Source organism: Salvelinus fontinalis, chromosome 9 (genome assembly GCF_029448725.1).
Source record: "Salvelinus fontinalis isolate EN_2023a chromosome 9, ASM2944872v1, whole genome shotgun sequence".
In the NCBI taxonomy this organism is placed as follows: Eukaryota; Metazoa; Chordata; class Actinopteri; order Salmoniformes; family Salmonidae; genus Salvelinus; species Salvelinus fontinalis.
Genome location: NC_074673.1, coordinates 36284061 through 36307830, shown reverse-complemented (window position 1 = coordinate 36307830; position 23770 = coordinate 36284061). Strand labels below are relative to the sequence as shown.

Sequence of the window (23770 nt, the reverse complement as noted above, 5' to 3'; positions counted from 1 at the left end):
CAAAATTTGACGTTTGCAACAACTTCGAAAATGAATGTTTGAGAAACCAGTGGTGGAAATTACTTAAGTAAAAAATACTTTAAAGTACTACTTAAGTAGTTTTTGGGGTATCTGTACTTTACTTTACTACTTATATTGTTGGCAACTTTTACTTCACCACATTCCTAAAGAAAATAATGTACTTTTTTCTCCTTACATTTTCCCTGACACCCAAAAGTACTAGTTACATTTTGAATGCATTGCAGGACAGGAAAATTGTCTAATTCACACACTTATCAAGAGAACATCCCTGGTCATCCCCAATGCCTCTGATTTGGCAGACTCACTAAACACAAATGCTTAGTTTGTAAATTATGTCTGAGTGTTGAAGTGTGCCCCTGGCTATACGGAAATAAAAAAGAAAAGAAAATCATGCCGTCTGGTTTGCTTAATTTAATGAATATTAAATGATTTATACTTGTACTTTTGATACTTAAGTATATTTTAGTGATTACATTTACTTTTGATACTTAAGTAAATTTTAAACCAAATACTTTTAGACTTTTACTCAAGTAGTATTTGACTGGGTGACTTTCACTTTTGCTTGAGTCATTTTCTATTAAGGTATCTTTGCGTTTACTCAAGTATAACAATTGGGTACACTGTGAGAAACATGGATGAACATCTAATTCTGACGTGAGACTGTGAGAGCTAGTTGAAGCTTCATGTGTTTTTTCTTTTTGTGGATCCATCCACTCATCTTCTTGTTTCCAATATTTATCTTAGGTAATCTTTTACAGCAAGTTGCTCTTATCTGTGTACTTACTTAAACCTCTTGGGCCCCTTGGGTGAATAGGGAGTCCGCCATGGAACTCTCTTATCTGTGTAGTAACACTGCATGCAACAACACTAATATTAAAATGTTGTTACAGTACTTTAGCAATTGCAAAACAATATATTTGAGAGCAGATTTGTAATTACAGAAGTAGAATAGGTACTTTTAATATGCCTACACTACCGTTCAAAAGTTTGGGGTCACTTAGAAATGTCCATGTTTTTGAAAGAAAAGCACATTTTTTGTCCATTAAAATAACATAAAATTGATCAGAAATACAGTGTAGACATTGTTAATGTTGTAAATGAAACTACAGATGTTTTATGGAATATCTACATATGCGTACAGAGGCCCATTATCAGCAACCATCACTCCTGTGTTCCAATGCATATTGTGTTAGCTAATCGAAGTTTATCAGTTTAAAAGGCTACTTGATCATTAGAAAACTCTTTTGCAATTATGTTAGCACAGCTGAAAACTGTTGTTCTGATTAAAGAAGCAATAAAACTGTCCTTCTTTAGACAAGTTGAGTATCAAGAGCATCAGCATTTGTGGGTTCGATTACAGGCTCAAAAATGGCCAGAAACAAAGACCTTTCTTCTGAAACTCGTCAGTCTATTCTTGTTCTGAGAAATTAAGGCTATTCCATGTGAGAAATTGCTAAGAAACTGAAGATCTCGTACAACACTGTGTACTATTCCCTTCACAGAACAGCGCAAACTGGCTCTAACCAGAATAGAAAGAGGAGTGGGAGGCCCCGGTGCACAACTGAGCAAGAGGACAAGTACATTAGTGTCTAGTTTGAGAAACAGACGCCTCACAAGTTCTCAACTGGCAGCTTCATTAAATAGTACTCGCAAAACACTAGTCTCAACGTCAACTGTGAAGAGGCGACTCCGGGCTGCTGGCCTTCTAGGCAGAGTTGGAAAGAAAAAGCCATATCTCAGACTGGCCAATAAAAAATAAAAGATGACCAAAACAGACACTAGACAGAGGAAGACTGGAAAAAAGTGTTATGGACAGATGAATCTAAGTTTGAGGTGTTCGGATCAAAAATAAGAACATTCGTGAAATGCAGAAAAGATGCTGGAGGAGTGCTTGACGCCATCTGTCAAGCATGGTGGAGGCACTGTGATGGTCTGGGGGTGCTTTGGTGGTGGTAAAGTGGGAGATATATACAGGGTAAAAGGGATCTTGAAGAAGGAAGGCTATCACTCCATTTTGCAACGCCATGCCATACCCTGTGGACTGCGCTTAATTGGAGCCAATTCACTCCTAGAACAGGACAATGACCGAAAGCACAGCTTCAAACTATGCAAGAACTATTTAGGGAAGAAGCAATCAGCTGGTATTCTGTGTATAATGGAGTGGCCAGCACAGTCACCGGATCTCAACCCTATTGAGCTGTTGTGGGAGCAGCTTTACCGTATGGTACGTAAGAAGTGGCCATCAAGCCAATCCAACTTGTGGGAGGTGCTTCATGAATTGACAACTAGAATGCCAAAGGTTTGCAAGGCTGTAATTGCTGCAAATGGAGGATTCTTAAATGAAGGACAAAGGACAAAATTATTGTTTAAATAAAAAATCATTATTTATAACCTTGTCAACGTCTTGACTATATTTCTTATTCATTTTGCAGCTCATTTCATGTATGTTTTCATGGAAAACAAGGACATTTTGAAGTGACCCCAAACTTTTGAATGGTAGTGTAGGTATAAGAGCAACTTATGTCTTCTTCATACAGTTTTAATTAGTGCACCTGTCCCATAAATAATCTTGATTATTCCGTTGTGCCCCAACCATAAGATATGGCCTAGGTGAAAACATACATTACACACACATGTATTATGCAGTTTAAGTGATCCATGGTAAGGATGGTAGGTGAATGTAATGAGAGACTAGGAAACCATTCAGTATAAGTGCATTGACATTGAAAGCACTTTGGAAATCCCTTGCCAGTTATTATGTAATATATTTTGTGTCCAATCACACAATTGTAAAGCATCTGTGTACAGTATCTGCTTAATTTTGTATGATTACTATCTTACATAATGTTTTCATATAAATTCTAATGATTATTTTTGGAGGAGGATATTTGCATATTCTGCAGTTGTAAAAATATAAAATCTAGCCAATTATTTCTAGATTTGAAAGAACAGACATAAAAATACTAAATTAGCATGATCTTTCAGAGAATCTTGGAAAAATATTGGGTTCTTCATGTTTTTTAATGCTGCATCTCAAGGAAAAATGCAGCTGCGCGCGGCAGTCGTGAATGATTTAAGCAGTTTCACCACTTTTCCATCTTGCTTTTTTATGTTAGTCACACGTAGGATTCCTGGTTATATCTCATCATGATATCCTTAAATTCCTTAAATGTATCTAACATTGATTAAATGTATTTAATATAAATAATGGCCCATTAGATCTGATGTTAAAGCATTAAGCAGTTGGCCTGATGAATCATCCTGAATTTCATTCCATTGCTCGGTTTTAAGGAGGATAGTAGGATAGTATCACACTTTAAAAGTCCCATACTGAGTGTAGAATGTGTCCCATTTAGCCTACTTACATACCACCACTTCAACCACACACAAGATCCAGAGATAAATAGAGATAGCTTTTAATTACTCATGATTTCTCCATAGGGATGAAACTCTTCTATTGCAACATATTTATCGTTATGCAGAGGACCAACCAACATTTCTTTCTGATGCATAATTTGCCTGATGCAAATTATGGGGCTGTGGAAGGAATAATGCTCTTGGCACAGCTGAATTGAGGTAGCCTGATTGTTTCTGCACTCAACAACACTACATCACTGCGTAGCCAAACAAGTCAGTGATAGAGTTGGTCAAAGTAGACAGATAGGCACTCAACCATCAGAGGTAAAGTTGTAAGGGTTTTTTAGTAATGTCCCAATGATGTTATAGGAATGTTCTCAGGTTGCTGGGTCAGGGCTCAGCCGTGTGATGCTATATTAATATTAAAATTATTTGACTAACTTTCAGAAAAAGTAGATATTGGTGTTTGTAGAGCAGAAGGTGTAACAGGGAAAGGAATCTGAATCTGACCATGTACTGTATGACATCTGTTAGTTTGATACAACTCTGTGGTCTATCAACTTCAATTATGACACATTGTATGACAGATGGGATTCTCGTGCCTCTTTCACAGCCTATTTTAAGACCTTTTTGTGTGTAGCTGAGTAGTTTTTCTTTTTGTCAGACTGAATTATTGAGCCCTTATATCTTAACCGCCTCACGTTGGACACCACACTGATTGTATTCAAAATGCAGTCCCATCTCATTGGCTTCTATGTCTTCTTCTTGTCTGTTTTAGTGAGGGTTATTAGAGCAGCTATGTCTCATCTGCCTGTTATCAAAGGTAGCGCTCAGCTCAGTACTCAGACTCTGCTGAGAGGAAGGGATGGGAGAAGAGGGGGATACAGCGAGCCACAGCTCCCTCCACCCTCCACAGGCAACAACACTCCCATGGGGCATGGACTTGGAGGAGATATAGTGTCCATGTGTTGTGTTCATTTTCTTAAAGTGTGTGTGTGTGTGTGTCTGTGTTTATTAAACAACGTGCTAAAGAAGGAATATAAAAGAAGCTTGCACATTAAAGATCTCTCTTCGTCAGTGCCCTTCAAGCAATTTGTGTATCCTTTTAGCTCTTCTGAGCCAAAGAAATAGTTACTTGGCAAGTCTTTTTTCCTACAGATTTATCAGATCTTTAGAGAGAGAGGGAAAGGCAGGAAGAGCGTTCAAGAGACATAGGGTTAAGGAGCTGGACTGGATTTAATGTCTGAGAAGGCTTTTTCCTTATATTGATGTGAAAGGTTGCTCTCTGAGTAAAGCCTATTTCTCATACTCTCTCTTCCTCCCTCCCTCTCTCTCCCTCCCTTTCACTCTCTATTTGTGCTAACCAACAGGCAGATAATTTGCCTCATGCAGTCTTCCTCGGTCTGCATTTTGTCCAATTATTTTCATACACCTACAGGACAACTTGCACAGCAGCGCTGGTGGTCCTAATGAACATGATTGTCGGCAGTAGCAGCACTAATCCACTCATTTCAGTGTGACCTGCTTGGCTTCAACCCTCATTAGAACAGATTACAGTTGAACCAAGACTACACCAAGTTGCTCCACCTCTCCTTTCTCATAATGCTTCAGAATAGACAAATTATGTTACCAAACCTTTGTCTTTCTGGAGCACAGTATTTATGTAATCTCTCTCTCTTCACATTTCCGTCTCGCTCCTTTCTGCGTCCCTATTGTCCTCTATGGAAAAATGTATTTTCTGTAGATGTAGGATTTTTATTATTTTCTCTCCTCTCCCCTGTGATGGGAACTGAGGTCCAAATGGAAAAATCTGAGAGGTTAATCATTCATTTGGAAACAGGAATTAGTCCGGTAGAGCTAATTATCAGGGCTTGTTTTTTATGCCGATCCTTTGCATAGCCTACTCTACCTCTCTCTCTCTCCATCTTTCTTTCTCGCGCTCTTTCTTATTGTGCCCAGCATGGAGGTTGAAGTTGGAATTCAGTCCCTCTATTCCTCTCGCACGCAATGCTGTCACCAGCAGGTTCATTAGCCTGGCTGTTGCCCTTAATGATGGAGTTACCATAGTGCCATAGTAAACCTACCCAGCCTTCCACCTACTCAGTGTCAGAGAGTGCAACAGCAGTTACCTGGTCTGACAAAACTCTTTGGCTTTGCTATTCAGACAGTGACATGCTGAATATTTGCTCAGACAAAAAAAACACTGAGCTACTACTAATCAGAGACACAATGGAGTCTGTTTAGACAGTGCGCCACAGACCTCTGAGCGCCACCCACAGATGAAGAATGAGGACTTCTGTTCAAATTCTAGTCCCTGTGAGGGTGGTACTAATGATGTGGTGGATATATCAGTCTAATAACTTGGCTAATGGTTCCTGTCTCTAGAGCACCTTGTATTGGATGGAGTTGTCTTCCCAGTGGATGTGTGTGGAGCCAACGTTAGAAAACACCCGGGCCAGTGTAATGTACATCTCACTCTGAATTAAATAGTCAGGTCCGTAATTATTGGCACCCTCAATAAAGATTAGTAAAAAATAATGTATAAAATAAATAATACAAATACTGAGCTATTTTGTATGCTCCATAAATTGAGATTGGAGAACAAGTTGGGAGGGTTCTTACACTATTCCTCCATTCAGAATGTTTCCAGATCCTTGATGTCCTTCGTCTGCTCTTATGGACTGCCCTCTGCAATTCAAACCACAGGTTTTCAATGGGGTTGATTTTGTGGTCAATTAACCATTTCTTTGAGGATTTTGATGTGTGCTTGGGCTTATTGTCTTGCTGGAAGATCCACTTGTGGCCAAGTGTCAGTTTCCTTGCAGAGGCAACCAGGTTTTTGGCTAAAATGTCCTGGTACTTGATAAAGTTCAGGATGTCGTTGACCTTAACAAAGGCCACTGGACCAGTGGAAGCAAAATAGCCCAATATGAATAGAGGAATGGTCTAAGATCCCTCCTAATATGTTCTTCAATCTCATAAAACATTTTAGAAAAAGGTTAAAAACACATACCTTTAAATTTGGTAGGCTATACCCTATCCCTTGCCCACACTACAACAAACATGGCGTCAAAGCCGCTTCTCGCAACAGCCTTGAACGCTTCCCTCGAATACAGCATAGAGCATGTCACTGCAACACTAACCTAACGTAGCAGATGTAAAAGAAACGCCTGAAACTATATCCCCTACATACTGGTCTTGGCGATAAGAAAACAACCCTTCTGCACTGTTCAACCAATCCAGTAAATGTGGAGGAGTAGTTAGCAAAATGGAGTGTCGCCTTGTTAACGTCCAAAAGCGGAAGTGGCTTCACAGGCTCTTTCCATTTCCCCTCAATACCGGAACATCCAGTTGTTGGGGACTTGTCAGAGGCTACTTCAACACAAATCATTGGTTTCGAGGGCTGTCGTTTACTTGAGTAAGCAGCGATGTAAAGTATTCACAGAAAAATAAACAAAAGTAAGCTGACCAAAAGTTCGACAAACCTTTGTGAGAGGGAATATGCACTGTTCCCTGTACTCTGGGTGGAACAGACACTGCTACTGGGGAGTTCCACCTTCAATATTTATATACAGTGGGGCAAAAAAGTATTTAGTCAGCCACCAATTGTGCAAGTTCTCCCACTTAAAAAGATGAGAGAGGCCTGTAATTTTCATCATAGGTACACTTCAACTATGACAGACAAAATGAGGGAGAAAAAAATCCTGAAAATCACATTGTAGGATATTTTTATGAATTTATTTGCAAATTATGGTGGAAAATAAATATTTGGTCAATAACAAAAGTTTATCTCAATACTTTGTTATATACCCTTTGTTGGCAATGACAGAGGTCAAATGTTTTCTGTAAGTCTTCACAAGGTTTTCACACACTGTTGCTGGTATTTTTGGGAAAGTATCTGCGTAATTGTGCACCCAACTCACTCAGGTGCTTCGCTATATCACATTTGACATTGTCCGTAAGCTTGCGTTCATTTGCACACAAAAATCATACAATGATGGAAAGACCTGTGTGTTGTCCGTGTTAATGCAGACAGCGAAGAGCTCCAACTTCTTAATCATAGCCTCAATTTTGTCACGCACATTGAATACAGTTGCGGAGAGTCCCTGTAATCCTAGATTCAGATCATTCAGAGAGAGAAAGAGAAAACATCACCCATACTGGCCAGTCGTGTGAGAAACTCGTCATCATGCAAGCGGTCAGACAAGTGAAAATGGTCAGTAAAGAAAACTTTAAGCTCGTCTCTCAATTTAAAAAAACATGTCAATACTTAGCCCCTTGATAACCAGCCCACTTCTGTATGTTGTAAAAGCGTTACATGGTCGCTGCCCATATCATTGCATAATGCAGAAAATACATGAGAGTTCAGGGGCCTTGCTTTAACATTTTCACTGTAGTGTCTAAAACGTCTTTCAAGCTGTCAGGCATTCCCTTGGCAACAAGAGCCTCTCGGTGGATGCTGCAGTGTACCCAAGTAGCATCGGGAGCAACTGCTTGCACGAACGTTAACACTCCACTATGTCTCCCTGTCATGGCTTTTGCACCATCAGTAAAGATAACAACACAAAGTCCATTTAATGTCACAAAGCTGTCCAGTACTTTAAAAATATCCTCTCCCGTTGTTTCCAGTGGATTGCAGAAGAGGATGTCTTCCTTAATTGACCCCCCATAAACATAACGGACATATACCAGGAGCTGTGCCAGGCCTGCCAAGTCTGTTGACTCATCCAGCTGTAACGCATAGAATTCTCTGGCTTGTATGCGAAGCAATAATTGTTTCAAAACATCTCCTGCCATGTCACTGATGCGTCGTGAAACGGTGTTGTTTGATGGAGGCATTGTCTGTATAGTTTTTTTGGCCTTTTCCCCCAGCATTGTTCCAGCCATATCCGTGGTAGTGGGAAGAATAAAGTCCTGCACAATAGTATGGGGCTTGCCTGTCCTAGCCATTCGGTAGCTCACCATATAATTAGCCCCTTCTTATTAATGGTATCTGTTGCTTTTATACATGTCACTACTCGAAAGTCGTCTTAATTAAACCATCTAATGTGATTGGATGTTAATTATTTGACTAGGCTACCTGTATTTGACATTGTGTTGTTATTTCGCTGAACACTAGATGGTTTCACTTTATTTTTGGCAGTGAAACGAGGCTACTCAGGAGAGAAAGAAACCTCACCCAAATGTATAGCCGCGTTGGAAAATATAAATGGATTGTTTGAAAATGTGAAAAAAAAATCTAGCACATTTTTATTTGGCTTTCCCCCGACGGCTGGGGTACCTAGTCTAGACCTACTTATTACAGGGCACTGTTTATTTTTCTCTTGTCTATTCTGTTTTTATGCTTCCAGAGGTTAATAATATATGGAGTGATGCAGAATGGACCTTTATAAATACAACTTTATTCTGTTTTTCATGTGTGTATTTCCTCCAAACTTCAAAACATCTCCTGCTACATTGATGTTTTAAAGGAGCACATGTTAGACAACATATACAAATCATTATGTTGGTACAGTATAGTTCAACTCATTATGCTGTTCTGTTTCATTTTGACTCTGTATTATATAGAAGGACAGATTATAGAAATTGTGTTTCCAGAAAGTCTTACAAACTCCCGAGGGACCATAAGCTCTCTCATTTGGGTAGTGACCAGCAATTATGTGAGGATTATCAGGAGCAGTAATACGAATAAGCAGCAGTGTTTTAAGCAGCTCTGACTGGTGAGTCTTTTACTGAATCCTTCCAACTGCTCCCCTTGATCTCTGTGCTCCACTCTCATAGCACGCAGCTACAATGACTGGGGAAGGCCGTCATTGGAAATAACAATTTGTTCTTAACTGAGTTGCCTAGTTAAATAATGGTAAAAAAAAGAAGCTATTTACCCTGGTTTACAGGCCAGTTCATTACTGAGGCTTCAAGTGGAAGAGGGAGGTCAATACAGTGAAGCAAAGGCTCTACTGTGGTAGTTCTGATGTGCAGTAGCACTGTGAGTCAAAGACACTCCAGTAACAAGCCCCCTGGAACATTGCTGTAATGACAGGAAAACTAAATTATACAGTGCCTTTGGCATCCAGTTGTCTATACTGTACGTAGTGCTAGACAGTATGGCTGTGATCCCTGACATATAGAACTTATAGGAACTTTTCCCTCTATCCTTTTAATATCGATATCTGCACTTTAATTCTGTTTTTTTCTTATGACGCCAATACTCTTGAAAGAAAAGATCTGCACAGAAAAATCACTAGATTCCTAACCTTCAACGAACGCGTAGCTAGATGTGCACGTCTTCGTCAATCTTTATTGATGGAGAGGGGGGAGTTTGGTAAATTATCAACGCAAAACCAGTGTGATGAAAATACACCAGAATGGATAGAAAAGTAATGTAATGTTCTTTTAGGCTGAAACAACTACATCAGTTAGGTCTGTGGTTTCTTCATCAGTCATGTCTGTATGACTTGAGACTGCCTGCTTTTTTATAGGAATGCTCTGTGGTTTCCCCCAGGCTCTGTCATGCTATCAAATATTTACATTTAGGCTCAAAAGCAGCCTACAGTATCTGCTGCCCTGTATAGGATGCATATTGAACCAGACCTGGCTGGGACACAGGATGGTGTGAGGCGCTGGGATATAGCATATTGCTGGAGTTCAATTAAGACACATTTCAATTAGGGAAAGTAGCAAGGTGCTTATATGAGGAACCACTGGGCTGGACAACCGTGGTCTTTTTCAACCAACATAGACCTTTTTTTTTAACTTCCTCAATAGACAGTGCATTTGTTAATTTCCTCTTCCCTCTAGTTCCTTATACTATCCCTATCTCTTGGCTCAATTTAATTTTAACTGTTATTTTACCAGGTAAGTTGACTGAGAACACATTCTAATTTACAGCAACAACCTGGGGAATAGTTACAGGGGAGAGGAGAGGGATGAATGAGACAATTGTAAGCTGGGGATGATTAGGTGACCATGATGGTATGAGCGACAGCTTGAGAATTTAGCCAGGACACCAGGGTTAACACCCCTACTCTTACAATAAGTGCCATGGGATCTTTAAAGACCTCAGAGAGTCAGGACACCCATTTAACGAAAGACAGCACCCTACACAGGGCAGTGCCCCCAATCACTGCCCTGGGGCATTGGGATATTTTTTAGACCAGAGGAAAGAGTGCCTCCTACTGGCCCTCCAACACCACTTCCAACAGCATCTGGTCTCCCATCCAGGGACTGACCAGGACCAACCCTGCTTAGCTTCAGAAGCAAGCCAGCAGTGGGATGCAATCATTTGTCTATCTCTCTGCTCTCTCTAGGTCTTCATAAAATTCTGATAAGGATGAGTGAAACCAATAATCTTTAGACCCCCACTGCCAAACATTGCCCGAAATCAACAGGAAAAAAAGGAGGCGGGAAAAGTCATAATTATTAAATATTAATCATGTTCTTCCCAGGGGACCAGAAGAGAATTCTAGGCCTGTGTCCACAAAGCCTCTCAGAGTAGGAGTGCTGATCTAAGATCAGTTTAACCTTTTAGATCATAATGAATAATATTATATAGACAGGTTGAGACTTGATCCTAGATCAGCCCTCCTACTCTGAGACGCTTTGTGGATACAGGCCCCGGTGATCTGATGTCTGACCCAATTACCATCCTCAGTTTTACCTCACTTAGTCCCGTTAACTTCTTTGAGGGTTCGCCTTTAAAATTGTTGGATTACAGTGGGAGGGAGTAGCAGGGGAGGAGAGAGGGGATGAAGAGATAGAGGTCTGTAAAGGAGCAGTTTGGGGTTATTGAGTGGGTTCATGACTCACTTTAAAGAATATATATATTCACACGGCTTACAGGCACTATTTGCTTCACATTAAAATGATTCATACAGTATATCACAAAAGTGAGTACACCCCTCACATTTTTGTAAATATTTGAGTATATCTTTTCATGTGACAACACTGAAGAAATGACACTTTGCTACAATGTAAAGTAGTGAGTGTACAGCTTGTATAACAGTGTAAATTTGCTGTCCCCTCAAAATAACTCAACACACAGCCATTAATGTCTAAACCGCTGGCAACAAAAGTGAGTACACCCCTAAGTGAAAATGTCCAAATTGGGCCCAATTAGCCATTTTCCCTCCCCGGTGTCATGTGACTCGTTAGTGTTACAAGGTCTCAGGTGTGAATGGGGAGCAGGTGTGTTAAATTTGGTGTCATCCTCTCACACTCCCTCATACTGACTGGTCACTGGAAGTTCAACATGGCACCTCATGGCAAAGAACTCTCTGAGGATCTGAAAAAAAGAGTTGTTGCTCTACATAAAGATGGCCTGGGCTATAAGAAGATTACCAAGACCCTGAAACTGAGCTGCAGCACGGTGGCCAAGACCATACAGCGGTTTAACTGGACAGATTCCACTCAGAACAGGCCTCGCCATGGTCGACCAAAGAAGTTGAGTGCACGTGCTCAGCGTCATATCCAGAGGTTGTCTTTGGGAAATAGACGTTGGAGTGCTGCCAGCATTGCTGCAGAGGTTGAAGGGGTGGGGGGTCAGCCTGTCAGTGCTCAGACCATATGCCGTACACTGCATCAAATTGGTCTGCATGGCTGTTGTCCCAGAAGGAAGCCTCTTCTAAAGATGATGCACAAGAAAGCCCGCAAACAGTTTGCTGAAGACAAGCAGACTAAGGACATGGATTACTGTAACCATGTCCTGTGGTCTGATGAGACCAAGATAAACTAATTTGGTTCAGATGGTGTCAAGCGTGTGTGGCGGCAACCAGGTGAGGAGTACAAAGACAAGTGTGTCTTGCCTACAGTCAAGCATGGTGGTGGGAGTGTCATGGTCTGGGGCTGCATGAGTGCTGCCGGCACTGGGGAGCTACAGTTCATTGAGGGAACCATGAATGCCAACATGTAATGTGACATACTGAAGCAGAGCATGATCCCCTCTCTTCGGAGACTGGGTCGCAGGGCAGTATTCCAACATGATAAAGACCCCAAACACACCTCATAGACGACCACTGCCTTGCTAAAGAAGCTGAAGGTAAAGGTGATGGACTGGCCAAGCATGTCTCCAGACCTAAAACCTATTGGTGGTGGCCACACAACCTATTGATGGTGGCCACACAAAATATTGACACTTTGGGCCCAATTTGGGCATTTTCACTTAGGGGTGTACTCACTTTTGTTGCCAGCGGTTTAGACATTAATGGCTGTGTGTTGAGTTATTTTGAGGGGACAGCACATTTACACTGTTGTACAAGCTGTACACTCACTACTTTACATTGTAGCAAAGTGTCATTTCTTCAGTGTTGTCACATGAAAAGATATACTCAAATATTTACAAAAATGTGAGGGGTGTACTCACTTTTGTGATATACTGTATGTATCCTAAATGCAATCTTGAAATTAAGTTGTATCTGGGTCACTCACACTACAGCCTGTACCCCTCTGACATGCTTTAGCTAAAACATCCTTCAGGGCCACTTTCCTCCCAAACTTATTTTTCACACATGGACTTTCTGGAGTGTGCACCTTCAAGGTTGGTTGTTGGCACAGTGCATCATGCTGTTCAGATTCAATTAGTTTGGATTGTGTAAAACCATGCTGATTTCAAGGACCTAAGTACTCTATCTGAAATAGGCTGACAAAGGAACAACCATGTCTCTCAATGTCAGGAGAGCTGAAGATGTACAGCTATAGATACACTATATATTCAAAAGTATGTGGACACTCCTTCAAATTAGTGGATTCGGCTATTTCAGCCACACCTGTTGCTGACAGATGTATACATCGAGCACACAGCCATGCAATCTCCATAGACAAACATTGGCAGTAGAATGGCCTCACTGAAGAGCTCAGTGACTTCCAATGTGGCAACAAGTCAGTTTGTTAAATTCCTGCCCTGCTAGAGCTGCCCCGGTCAACTGTAAGTGCTAAAATTGTGAAGTGGAAACGTCTTGGAGCAACAACGGCTCAGCCGTGAAGTGGTAGGCCACAAGCTCACAGAACGGGACCACCGAGTGCTGACGTGCGTAGCGTGTAAAAATCATCTGTCTTCGTTTGCAACACACTACCGAGTTCCAAACTGCCTCTGGAAGCAAAGTCAGCACAATAACTGTTCGTCGGGAGCTTAATGAAAGGGGTTTCCATGGCCGAGCGGCCATACACAAGCCTAAGATCACCATGCACAATGCCAAGCGTCAGCTAGAGTGGGGTAAAGCAAGACTGGACTCTGGAGCAGTGGAAACGCCTTCTCTGGAGTGATGAATCACGCTTCACCATCTGGCAATCCGACGGAGGAATCTGGGTTTGGCAGATGTCAGGAGAACGCTACCTGCCCCAATGCATAGTGCCAACTGTAAAGTTTGGTGGATGAGGAATAATGGTCTGGGGCTATTTTTCATGGTTCGGGGTAGGCCCCTTAGTTCCACTGAATGGAAATCTTAACGCTACAGCATAAAATTACATTTTAGACGATTCTGCGCTTCCAACTTTGTAGCAACAGTTTTTGGGAAGGCCGTTCCCTGTTTCAGCCTATCAATGCCCACGTGAACAAAGCGAGGTCCATACAGAAATGGTTTGTCGAGATCGGTGTGGAAAATTTGACTGGCCTGCACAGAGCCCTGATCTTAACCCCCCAACACCTTTGGGATGAATTGGAACGCCGACTGCGAGCCAGGCCTAATCACCCAAAATCAGTGCCTGACCTCACTAATACTCTTGTGGTTGAATGGAAGCAAGTCCCCGCAATGTTCCAACATCTAGTGGAAAGCCTTCCCAGAAGAGTGGAGACTTATAGCAGCAAAGGGGGGACCAACTCCATATTAATGCCCATGATTTTGTAATGAGATGTTCGACGAGCAGGTGTCCACATACTTTTGGTCACGTAGTATACATATTGAGGATTCAGCTATAGAGGATCCAAGGTTTGTCAAGCCTTGTACAAGACAGAGCTTTGTTGCCACTTGTTTAAAGTAACCAAACACATTTACAAAAACCCCTCAGAAGTCCTGTGCTTGGCAATATTGAAATCTCCTGATGCTCATTTCTCCCCAATGTGAGCCAGGGATACAGAGAGTGCTGATGGTATACTGTATGTCTCTGTGTCTCCGTCCAGTCGTCGGCCCCTGTCCCAGCTCTGCTGCCTCCACCAGGAGGTGTCACTCCATCTATAAGGGCTTCGCTCAGTGTCTGATGGCTCTGGGAGACAGCCTGACCGACAGTGCCCAGAAAGATGAGGACACACAGGAGATACACACCATCTGCAAGTAAGCACCCCCCCCCCCACACACACACATTATAGCCCTACAGTCACTGACAGATGAACCAAGACCAATGATTATGAACTTACAGTAGATACAAATCCCCTCATCTATGTTATTTATAGACACACACACACACTCTGAAATTAGAAATTGACATAACACTGTGACCCATAATTGAATTACCATTGAACGATGGGCTTCACCAGATCTTTACCTCTATTTCAATATCTCCATCGCTCTCTCTTTCTTCTCCATGGTTATGCCCCAGCTCTCTCTTTCTTCTCTATGGTTATGCCCCAGCTCACTCTTTCTTCTCCATGGTTATGCCCCAGCTCACTCTTTCTTCTCCATGGTTATGCCCCAGCTCACTCTTTCTTCTCCATGGTTATGCCCCAGCTCACTCTTTCTTCTCCATGGTTATGCCCCAGCTCACTCTTTCTTCTCCATGGTTATGCCCCAGCTCACTCTTTCTTCTCCATGGTTATGCCCCAGCTCTCTCTAACATCCTGACAGCACTTCCCATTTGCTGGAGGCATATTGGAGTGCCTAATTAAATATTGAGTGTCTTTCTTTATCCATCTCTGTCTTCCATTCTATTTATACATGCGTCTGTAATCCATCTTAACATTATGTCAAGGAATTTTTATAAAATCGAATCTCATTTACTCAATGTCTACACATTAAAACACTCTAAAATACAATTTGGAGAACATCAAAAACAAGCAAAATTTGACTCAGGACATGATCAACTTGTTGCTGTAGCTTCATTCACCTCAGTCAATAAGGGACTTAACATTCTACAAACACATTAGCTGCTACGCACTAGTTCAGCACCGGGGTTACACTCTAGTTCAGTTTCATATCAAGTCAAACAGCAGTTACCTAGCCAAAGTACAGCCATCTTTACCTCAGCACTGTTTCCAGAAAAAGTCGCGCTGCTCCCTACAGTTGCATCGATTAGCTCTCCATTGAGCCAGCCAGCCATAAACAGCCTCCCCTCCCGCTCCCAGGCGTCCGCATGGTCCTAAAGTCGTGAAGGTTCAAAACTGCATTTGCCTTTTAATCTGGATTTGAATAATTGTCGTAGCCATTTTAAATGGTTGTTGTTGAGCTAGAGTATGACCCCCTTGGAAGATGCATCACCCCATCAAGATCAATCCATTCCCAGAAAACATTGCATCAATGTTGGAAGGTCCTGTCGGGAGTTGTTGTTCAGTATTGGGGAGATGGAGACACACTTGTTATCTTCAGGTATATAGTGGTCATTACAATTATGTTATTATTTTTGTCATATTCCTTAAGGTACCAATTAAGGTACTAATCCTGCCATTCAGTAAACTTACTCTTACGTGCGTGCGTATACATACGTCTGCACACACGCACGATTGCACGCATCCACACACACACACACACACACACACACACACACACACACACACACACACACACACACACACACACACACACACACACACACACACACACACACACACACACACACTCTTCCTAGGAATGTGGTCAAATCTGTTAGGGAAAGGCAGTTAGTAGAAAGGCAGTATTTTCCCTACTGGATAAAAGTCTCAGATTTGCATCTAGGCCAAGGCTGCACCACTGTCAGTATTCTCTATGGAATGATAGGAGAATTTACCTTGAGTAGAGAATAAAAATTAAGGAAAATCTGTCGTTAATAGAACAGGTAATGTCCTTGTTTCCCAGGCCGTGAGCTTGGTTTGTTTATGCATTAGCATGCAGTGTATGTTTCAGATCAAGTGTTTAATCTAACACCTCAGCAATCCTTTATTATTTTAATCAGAAAATAGACTGCAGGCAGATATTGCTAACAAGCTGCCCTTCACCTGCTGTTACTCTGCTGTTTTCTACTGCACATGTGACTCTGGGACTTTGCAAGGCTGCATTTTGCTTCCTCTTTGTTTCACCCATTCCCCTCAAGGTCTCCTGTGTGTACGATAAACAGATGCCCTAAGCCCCCAACAGATGTGCTGTTTAAGGGTTGAGTTAAGACCATGGGCCCATATCCAAATACAGTGCAAGTTTAGCCTTACTGCACTTGTATACAGGGAATGTGAATCTAAGATGTTTGAGTGGTGTTACACACACAATACCCCATAATGACAAAGAAGAAACAGGTTTTTAGAAATGAGAAAAAACGGAAATATCACATTTACATAAGTATGCAGACCCTTCATTCAGTACCTTGTTGGAGCACCTTTGGCAGCGATTACAGCCTCGAGGCCCTTGGGTGTACAAGCTTGGCACACCTATATTTGGGGAGTTTCTCCCATTCTTCTCTGCAGATCCTCTCAAGTTCTGTCAGGTTAGCTATTTTCAGGTCTCTTCACAGATGTTCGATCAGGTTCAAGTCCAGGCTCTGGCTGGGCACTCAAGGACATTGAGAGACTTGTTCCGAAGCCACTCCTGCGTTGTCTTGGCTGTGTACTTAGGGTCGTTGTCCAGTTGGAAGGTGAATTTTTTTCCCCAGTCTGAGGTCCTGAGCGCACTGGAGCAGGTTTTCATCAAGGATCTTTCTGTATTTTGCTCCGTTCATCTTTCCCTCGATCCTGACTAGTCTCTCAGTCCCTGCCGATGAAAAAAATCCCCACAGCATGATGCTGCCACCACCATGCTTCACCGTAGGGATGGTTCCAGGTTTCCTCTAGAAGTGACATTTGGCATTCAGGCCAAAGAGTTCAATCTTGGTTTCACTAGACCAGAGAATCTTGTTCCTCACAGTCTGCAAGTCTTTGGGTGCCATTTGGCAAACTCCAAGAGGGCTGTCATGTGCCTTTTACTGAGGAGTGGCTTCCGTCGGGCCACTCTACCATAAAGGCCTGATTGGTGGAGTGCTGTAGAGATGGTTTGTCCTTCTGGAAGGTTCTCCCATCTCCACAGAGGAACTGTGCCTCGACACATTACTCTCAGAGCTATACGGACAATTCCATCAATCTCAGGGCTTGGTTTTTGCTCTGACATGCACTGTCAACTGTGGGACCTTATATAGACAAGTGTGTACCTTCCAAATCATGTCCAATCAATTGAATTTACCACAGGTGGACTCAATCCGGGTGCCGAAGACTTGGATGTTGATTAAGGCAGTCCCCCGCACCTCTCTGATTCAGAGGGGTTGGGTTAAATGCGGAAGACGCATTTCAGTTGAAGGCATTCAGTTGTACAACTGACTAGGTATTCCACTTTCCCTTTCCGTAATCAAGTTGTAGAAACATCTCAAGGATGATCAATGGAAACAGGATGCACCTGAGCTCAATTTCGAGTCTCATAGCAAAGGGTCTGAATACTTATGTAAATAAGGTTAGGATGTTTGTTTTGATTTTTTTGATGATGAAAATTGTTTATTTAATACATTTTAGAATAAGGCTGTAAAAAAAGTAACGGGGTCTGGATAATTTCCGAATGCACTGTATGTGACCATCTCTGTTCCACCTCCTACAGATCCTGGGATGAGTTTCATGACTGTGCAAACGTGGCGATGGCCTGGTGTCCGGATGAGGCTTCTGCTGTCTGGGAGTCTTTGCGACAGGAGTCCAGGAAGATGCAGTTTTCTGGAAACCTGTATTACATGTGCTCCAGTCGTAACCAACCAGCTACCAACGCTGATGCCCTGAGCCCGTCCAACCAGGAAGAGATTAACCAGGAGTCTCTTAAAGCACACGCCCACTGTCCAGGTCCTGCCTCCTTCTTCTTGCTCCCCTCATGTCTGTCTTTTCTGCTGCTGTTGCCTAGCCTATAGACACGACCAGGGTGAAGGGCAGGGAGGAACTCATTGAGGACATGTACAAACAGACAGTATCATGAAGTCACTCATATTTTTTTCTTTACTAAAAAGGAGTTGCATATATTTCTAGCTGCACGTTCAGATTGACAGCTCCTCATCTGTAGTGTATTCATTTCGTACACACATCATCTCTATGAATAACTTTACGTGTCTGTTCAATACTACTGTCCTCAGATTTTTTATTCATAGATTTTAGATGTCTATTACAATTGGTTTTGTTGCAAAACGCTATATACAGTACCTTGCAAAAGTATTCACCCCCTTGGCATTTTGTTGCATTACAACCTGTAATTGAAATTGATTTTTATTTGGATTTCTTGAAATGGACAAACACAAAATAGTGCAAATGGGTGAAGTGAAATGAAAAAATAACTTGTTTCAAAAAAATTACAAATGGAAAAGTGGTGCGTGCATATGTATTCACCCCCTTTGCTATGAAGCTCTTAAATAAGATCTGGTGCAACCAATTACCTTCAGAAGTCACATAATTAGTTAAGTAAAGTGCACCTGTGTGCAATCTAAGTGTCACATGATCTGTCACATGATCTCAGTGTATATATACACCTGTTCTGAAAGGCCCCAGAGTCTGCAACACCACTAAGCAAGGTGCACCACCAAACAAGCGGCACCATGAAGACCAAGGAGCTCTCCAAACAGATCAAGGACAAAGTTGTGGAGAAGTACAGATCATGGTTGGGTTATAAAAAAAATATCTGAAACTTTGAACATCCCACGGAGCACCATTAAATCCCTTATAAGAAAATAGAAAGAATATGGCACCACAACAAACCTGCCAGGAGAGGGCCACCCACCAAAACTCATGGACCAGGCAAGGGGGGCATTAATCAGAGAGGCAACAAAGAGACCAAAGATAATACTGAAGGAGTTGTAAAGCTCCACAGAGGAGATTGGAGTATCTGTCCATAGGACCATTGCTTAAAGACAAAAATAAGCAAACATGTCTGGTGTTCACCAAAAGGCATATGGGAGACTCCCCAAACATATGGAAGAAGGTACTCTGGTTAGATGAGACTAAAATTGAGCTTTTTGGCCATCAAGGAAAACGCTATGTCTAGCGCAAACCCAACCTCGCTTCACCCCGAGAACACTATCCCCACAGTGAAGCATGGTGGTGGCAGCATCATGCTGTGGGGATGTTTTTCATTGGCAGGGACTGGGAAACTGGTCAGAATTGAAGGAATGATGGATGGTGCTAAATACAGGGACATTCTTGAGGGAAACCCGTTTCAGTCTTCAAGCGATTTCAGACTGGGACGAAGGTTCACCTTCCAGCAGGACAATGACCCTAAGCATACTGCTAAAGCAACACTCGAGTGATTTAAGGGGGAACATTTAAATGTCTTGGAATGGCCTAGTCAAAGCCCAGACCTCAATCCAATTGAGAATCTGTGGTATGACTTAAAGATTGCTGTACACCAGCGGAACCCATCCGACTTGAAGGAGCTGGAGCAGTTTAACCTTGAAGAATGGGCAAAAATCCCAGTGGCTAGATGTGCCAAGCTTACCCCAAGAGCTAGATGTGCCAAGCATACACCAAGAGACTTGCAGCTTTAATTTCTGCAAAAGGTGGCTCTACAAAGTATTGACTTTGGGGGGGTGAATAGTTATGCACACTCAAGTTTCTTGTTTTTTTGTCTTATTTCTTGTTTGTTTCACAATCAAAAATATTTTGCATCTTCAAAGTGGTAACCATGTTGTGTAAATCAAATTATACAACCCCCCCAAAAATCCATTTTAATTCCAGGTTGTAAGGCAACAAAATAGGAAAAATGCCAAGGGGGGGTGAATAGTTTCGCAAGCCACTGTATCCATTGTTTAGCTGGAATGGAATGTTCGTATCCTGTATATTTAACATATAAATTCAACACATAATTAAAAATCTCATGCTATAGTACTTGGTTAGAGTTAGGGCTCATCCCAAATGGCACCCTATTCCTTATATAGTGCACTAATTTTAACCAGAGCCTAGATCTCATATTACGGTATTGATAAATGTTTTAATATATATATATTTTAAATATTAATGTGCCAAATGTATCATTTCTACAGTTCTTTAATAAAAAATGTAATTACATGTCACATTTGACTGTGTAAAACCTTGCAGTTCTACTCTTTTCTCTGAGAGGGAGGCGGATACAATGGGGTCTGAAATTATTGAGAGCCTTGATAAAGTAAATAATGAATGTATAAAATAAATAATTCAAATAATGAACTATATTGTATGCTCCAAAAATTTGGACATTTTTGTACTTTATTTTATACTAACACAATTTTTCAGAGAAAGAGATTTTGTTTAATAAGTAATCCTTTTTTCTCAAAAAGGTGGGGGTCAAAATGATTGACATCCCTAAAGATTCTTATAAATAAAGTAGTCAAAAGTTTAGTATTTGTTCCCATGTTCCTAGCATGCAATGACTACATCAGGCTTGTTACTACAAACTTGTTGGATGCATTTGCAGTTAGTTTTGGTTGTGTTTTAGATTATTTAGTCACTTTTATTATAAATAAGAATAGAATATGTTTCTAAACACTTACCATGATTACGGGTAATCCTTAATGAATCGTGATTAATGATGATTGAGAAAGTTACAGAGAATCAAAGATCATAACTCCAAGACATGCTAACCTCTCACCATTAGCAATAACAGGGGAGGTTAGCATGTCTCATTGCTCATCTTTATCAAGGGTGTCAATTATTTCGGACCCCACTGTATATCTCGTTTTGCAACCAAAATGTATTATTTGTCTCTCTGAAATAAAACCATCTAGTGATAGGTTTCAAACAAACACATTTCTGTAATTTAACAACCGCATGTCATGATAAGATGAGGAAGAAACACACCACTCTTTCATAAGTTCTTGAAAAGAAAAAAGCTAATTTACAAACATTTCTGAAAATGGATATACAGTGTTTTGGAATGAAACTGTTCAGTTGAATAGTATGGTTCCAGGGGATGCTGTCTGGGAGAGCTGAGGTTAGAATGTAAATGAGCACATAAACCTCAAACATCTGGAACCCAAGACAGAGTCTTCAAGCCTTACCAGGCAAGGCTTAACAGCAACATCTCAAACACTGCATCCTAAGTTTGTCAGGTTGCTATTCAATCAGAGAGTACTGTGGGATGTTTTGTAGCATTGAAGGCAATTTTTTTAAATTTAGTTTGAGACTCACTGAAGATTACTGAGAGGATTACTTAGAGTAAAACCTCTAAAACAATAGAGCTCACCTGCAGGCAAGCATAATGAAGTATACCCAGGTCTAGGCAGTTTGCTGCCACTGCTCAACTGTGCAGTCATCCCGTGTGTTTAATACAGTGTTTATGAACAGATAAACCACTTAACTTACATTCAACATCACTTCTTATTGTCTGTTATCTAGCTCAAGTCTAGACTAACCTAGAATTATATTTAGTTATTTGTGTTGAAGAAATATGGATGAACGAAATACATAATGTATTTCATTAATATTCATATTTATGTACATATCAAGCAGAGACCCTGGGGGAATAGGAACGGTATAGAAATAAGCTAGGTTTTACTCTAAAGGACTTGTGTTTTATAATACTAAACACCATGAGGATAACCCCTGTTTGACTCCATGACATGAAAAGTTAGCTGCGTTTAAAACCTAGTACTAATTGAATGTACGTCTGAGATAAACTACCATGTTAGAAATGTTACTGTACCTTTTAAAAAGGTCATGTTTTCCACTTGCTTTGCCCTATTCAACAGCTTTAGCGGTCAATTTGGATTTGCAGTGGATTTGCATTTTTTATTGGCAATTAATCTTGTTTGCTAATGCAGCAAAGTTATGTGGGATAGTGAGGGAAGCGGTAGTAAACTGGAGTGAAAACCTGAAGAAAATCTATTTTCATCTGCATTGTAAAATATATCAAGTGGATTTAGTTGATTATTAACTACATTTAAATATTTAAAGCATATTGTCTGTCTATGACATCAGCTAACACAGCAACATTTTAGGTTAGTGGATAACACATTTTAGGTTGTTGGCAAACTCTCTATTTCAAAATTGTGTGTGTTTGCGTGTGAGCGTGTGTCTGTGTGTATGTGTGTGTTGTGTGTGTGTGTGCTCGTATGTTTGTGTGTGTGTGTATGTATCTGCTTGTGTGCATTGTGCCAGTGTAATAACACTTGGTGAATAAAAGCTATGCCTTTAATGCCTGCCTCTCTGTTATCTTGCTTTACAAAATACTTTTTAATTCCTGTATACATCAGCTCATAAGCATCATTATTCTTTGCATAGATATGATGTTAATGTACCTGAATTGTATAGTTCTGAACTAGCAGTTTTAATAGAACAAAAGTGTTGTGTTATATGCTTGGGACTCTGTATGATTGGCATGTACAACTGTGCACTCTTTCTTTTTATGATATGTTGAAAAGGAAGAAACCATTCTGTCTGTATTCTCATTGTACTATATTGACCATACATCTCTCAAAGATAGAAGCAGATGAGACGAAGGGTGCAAATTCAACAGATTATATATTCCTCCCTTTGAATATGTGATACTGTCATCCTAAAGGCGGTCCATCAAACAGAATGCTTATTTAGAGCCCCGGGGATGAATAAGCCTCTGAGGGACATTCATCTATGGGGTTTTTCCACTGTGGACAGACCACACACTGGACCAAGTTCAGAGATACTGGGCTTCAGAGAACAACATCTCGATATATGTCATTCAATTCAATAGTGTGTATTGACAATCTTCAGTAGAAGCTTATCTTTTGTACAGAAAGCCATCCACAGGGTGTTCCAGAGTTTTCAACATTGGTTCAAATTCTTTTCACTTTTACTATGTGTCTGTCTGTATGAAGTATGTTTTGCTACATTTATAAATAATCAATAAAATGGTGATGACTGATGCTGAATCTACATTTACTTTCAGTGGGTTTTACATGTTCTACTCAGTGTACTTAAGCCAGCCAACTAATGACGGCTTCAAAGATGTCCTTTAGTTTTGATGAAATATCAAACGAAAATGTTGGTGTTGCGAGTTAGTTGATGGCTTTAGTGCACTGAGTGTTGTCTTGTGTTCAGTGACTGAGATTTGGACAGATACGGTACCTTCCTGCACAACTACAGGACTTCAGATTGAGATTTGGTGTAAAGATGGGAGGTATGCCAAACTTGCTCCTGGTTATTTGGAATACTTTATATATTAATATTTCATGCCTTCCAGCTGCCTCAGTAAACAGAAAAACATATCCAGTTAAATGAATGTCCCAGCAAGCACCATATTCCTATACTGTAAGTACAGACAGATTATGAATTCATGACATG

The 23770-nt window shown here is 41.0% G+C and overlaps 1 protein-coding gene across 1 annotated transcript in view; it reads left to right on the top strand.

The window, feature by feature from the left end:
* Window positions 1-23362, top strand: part of LOC129862499 (neuritin-like) — a 28149-nt gene extending 4787 nt beyond the window's left edge. The window contains exons 2-3 of the mRNA XM_055934234.1: window positions 14489-14639; window positions 18105-23362. Coding sequence (XP_055790209.1) covers window positions 14489-14639; window positions 18105-18402 — 449 coding nt within the window. The 3' untranslated portion in view covers window positions 18403-23362. The remainder of the gene's footprint in view (window positions 1-14488; window positions 14640-18104) is intronic.
* Window positions 23363-23770: the final 408 nt, after the last annotated feature.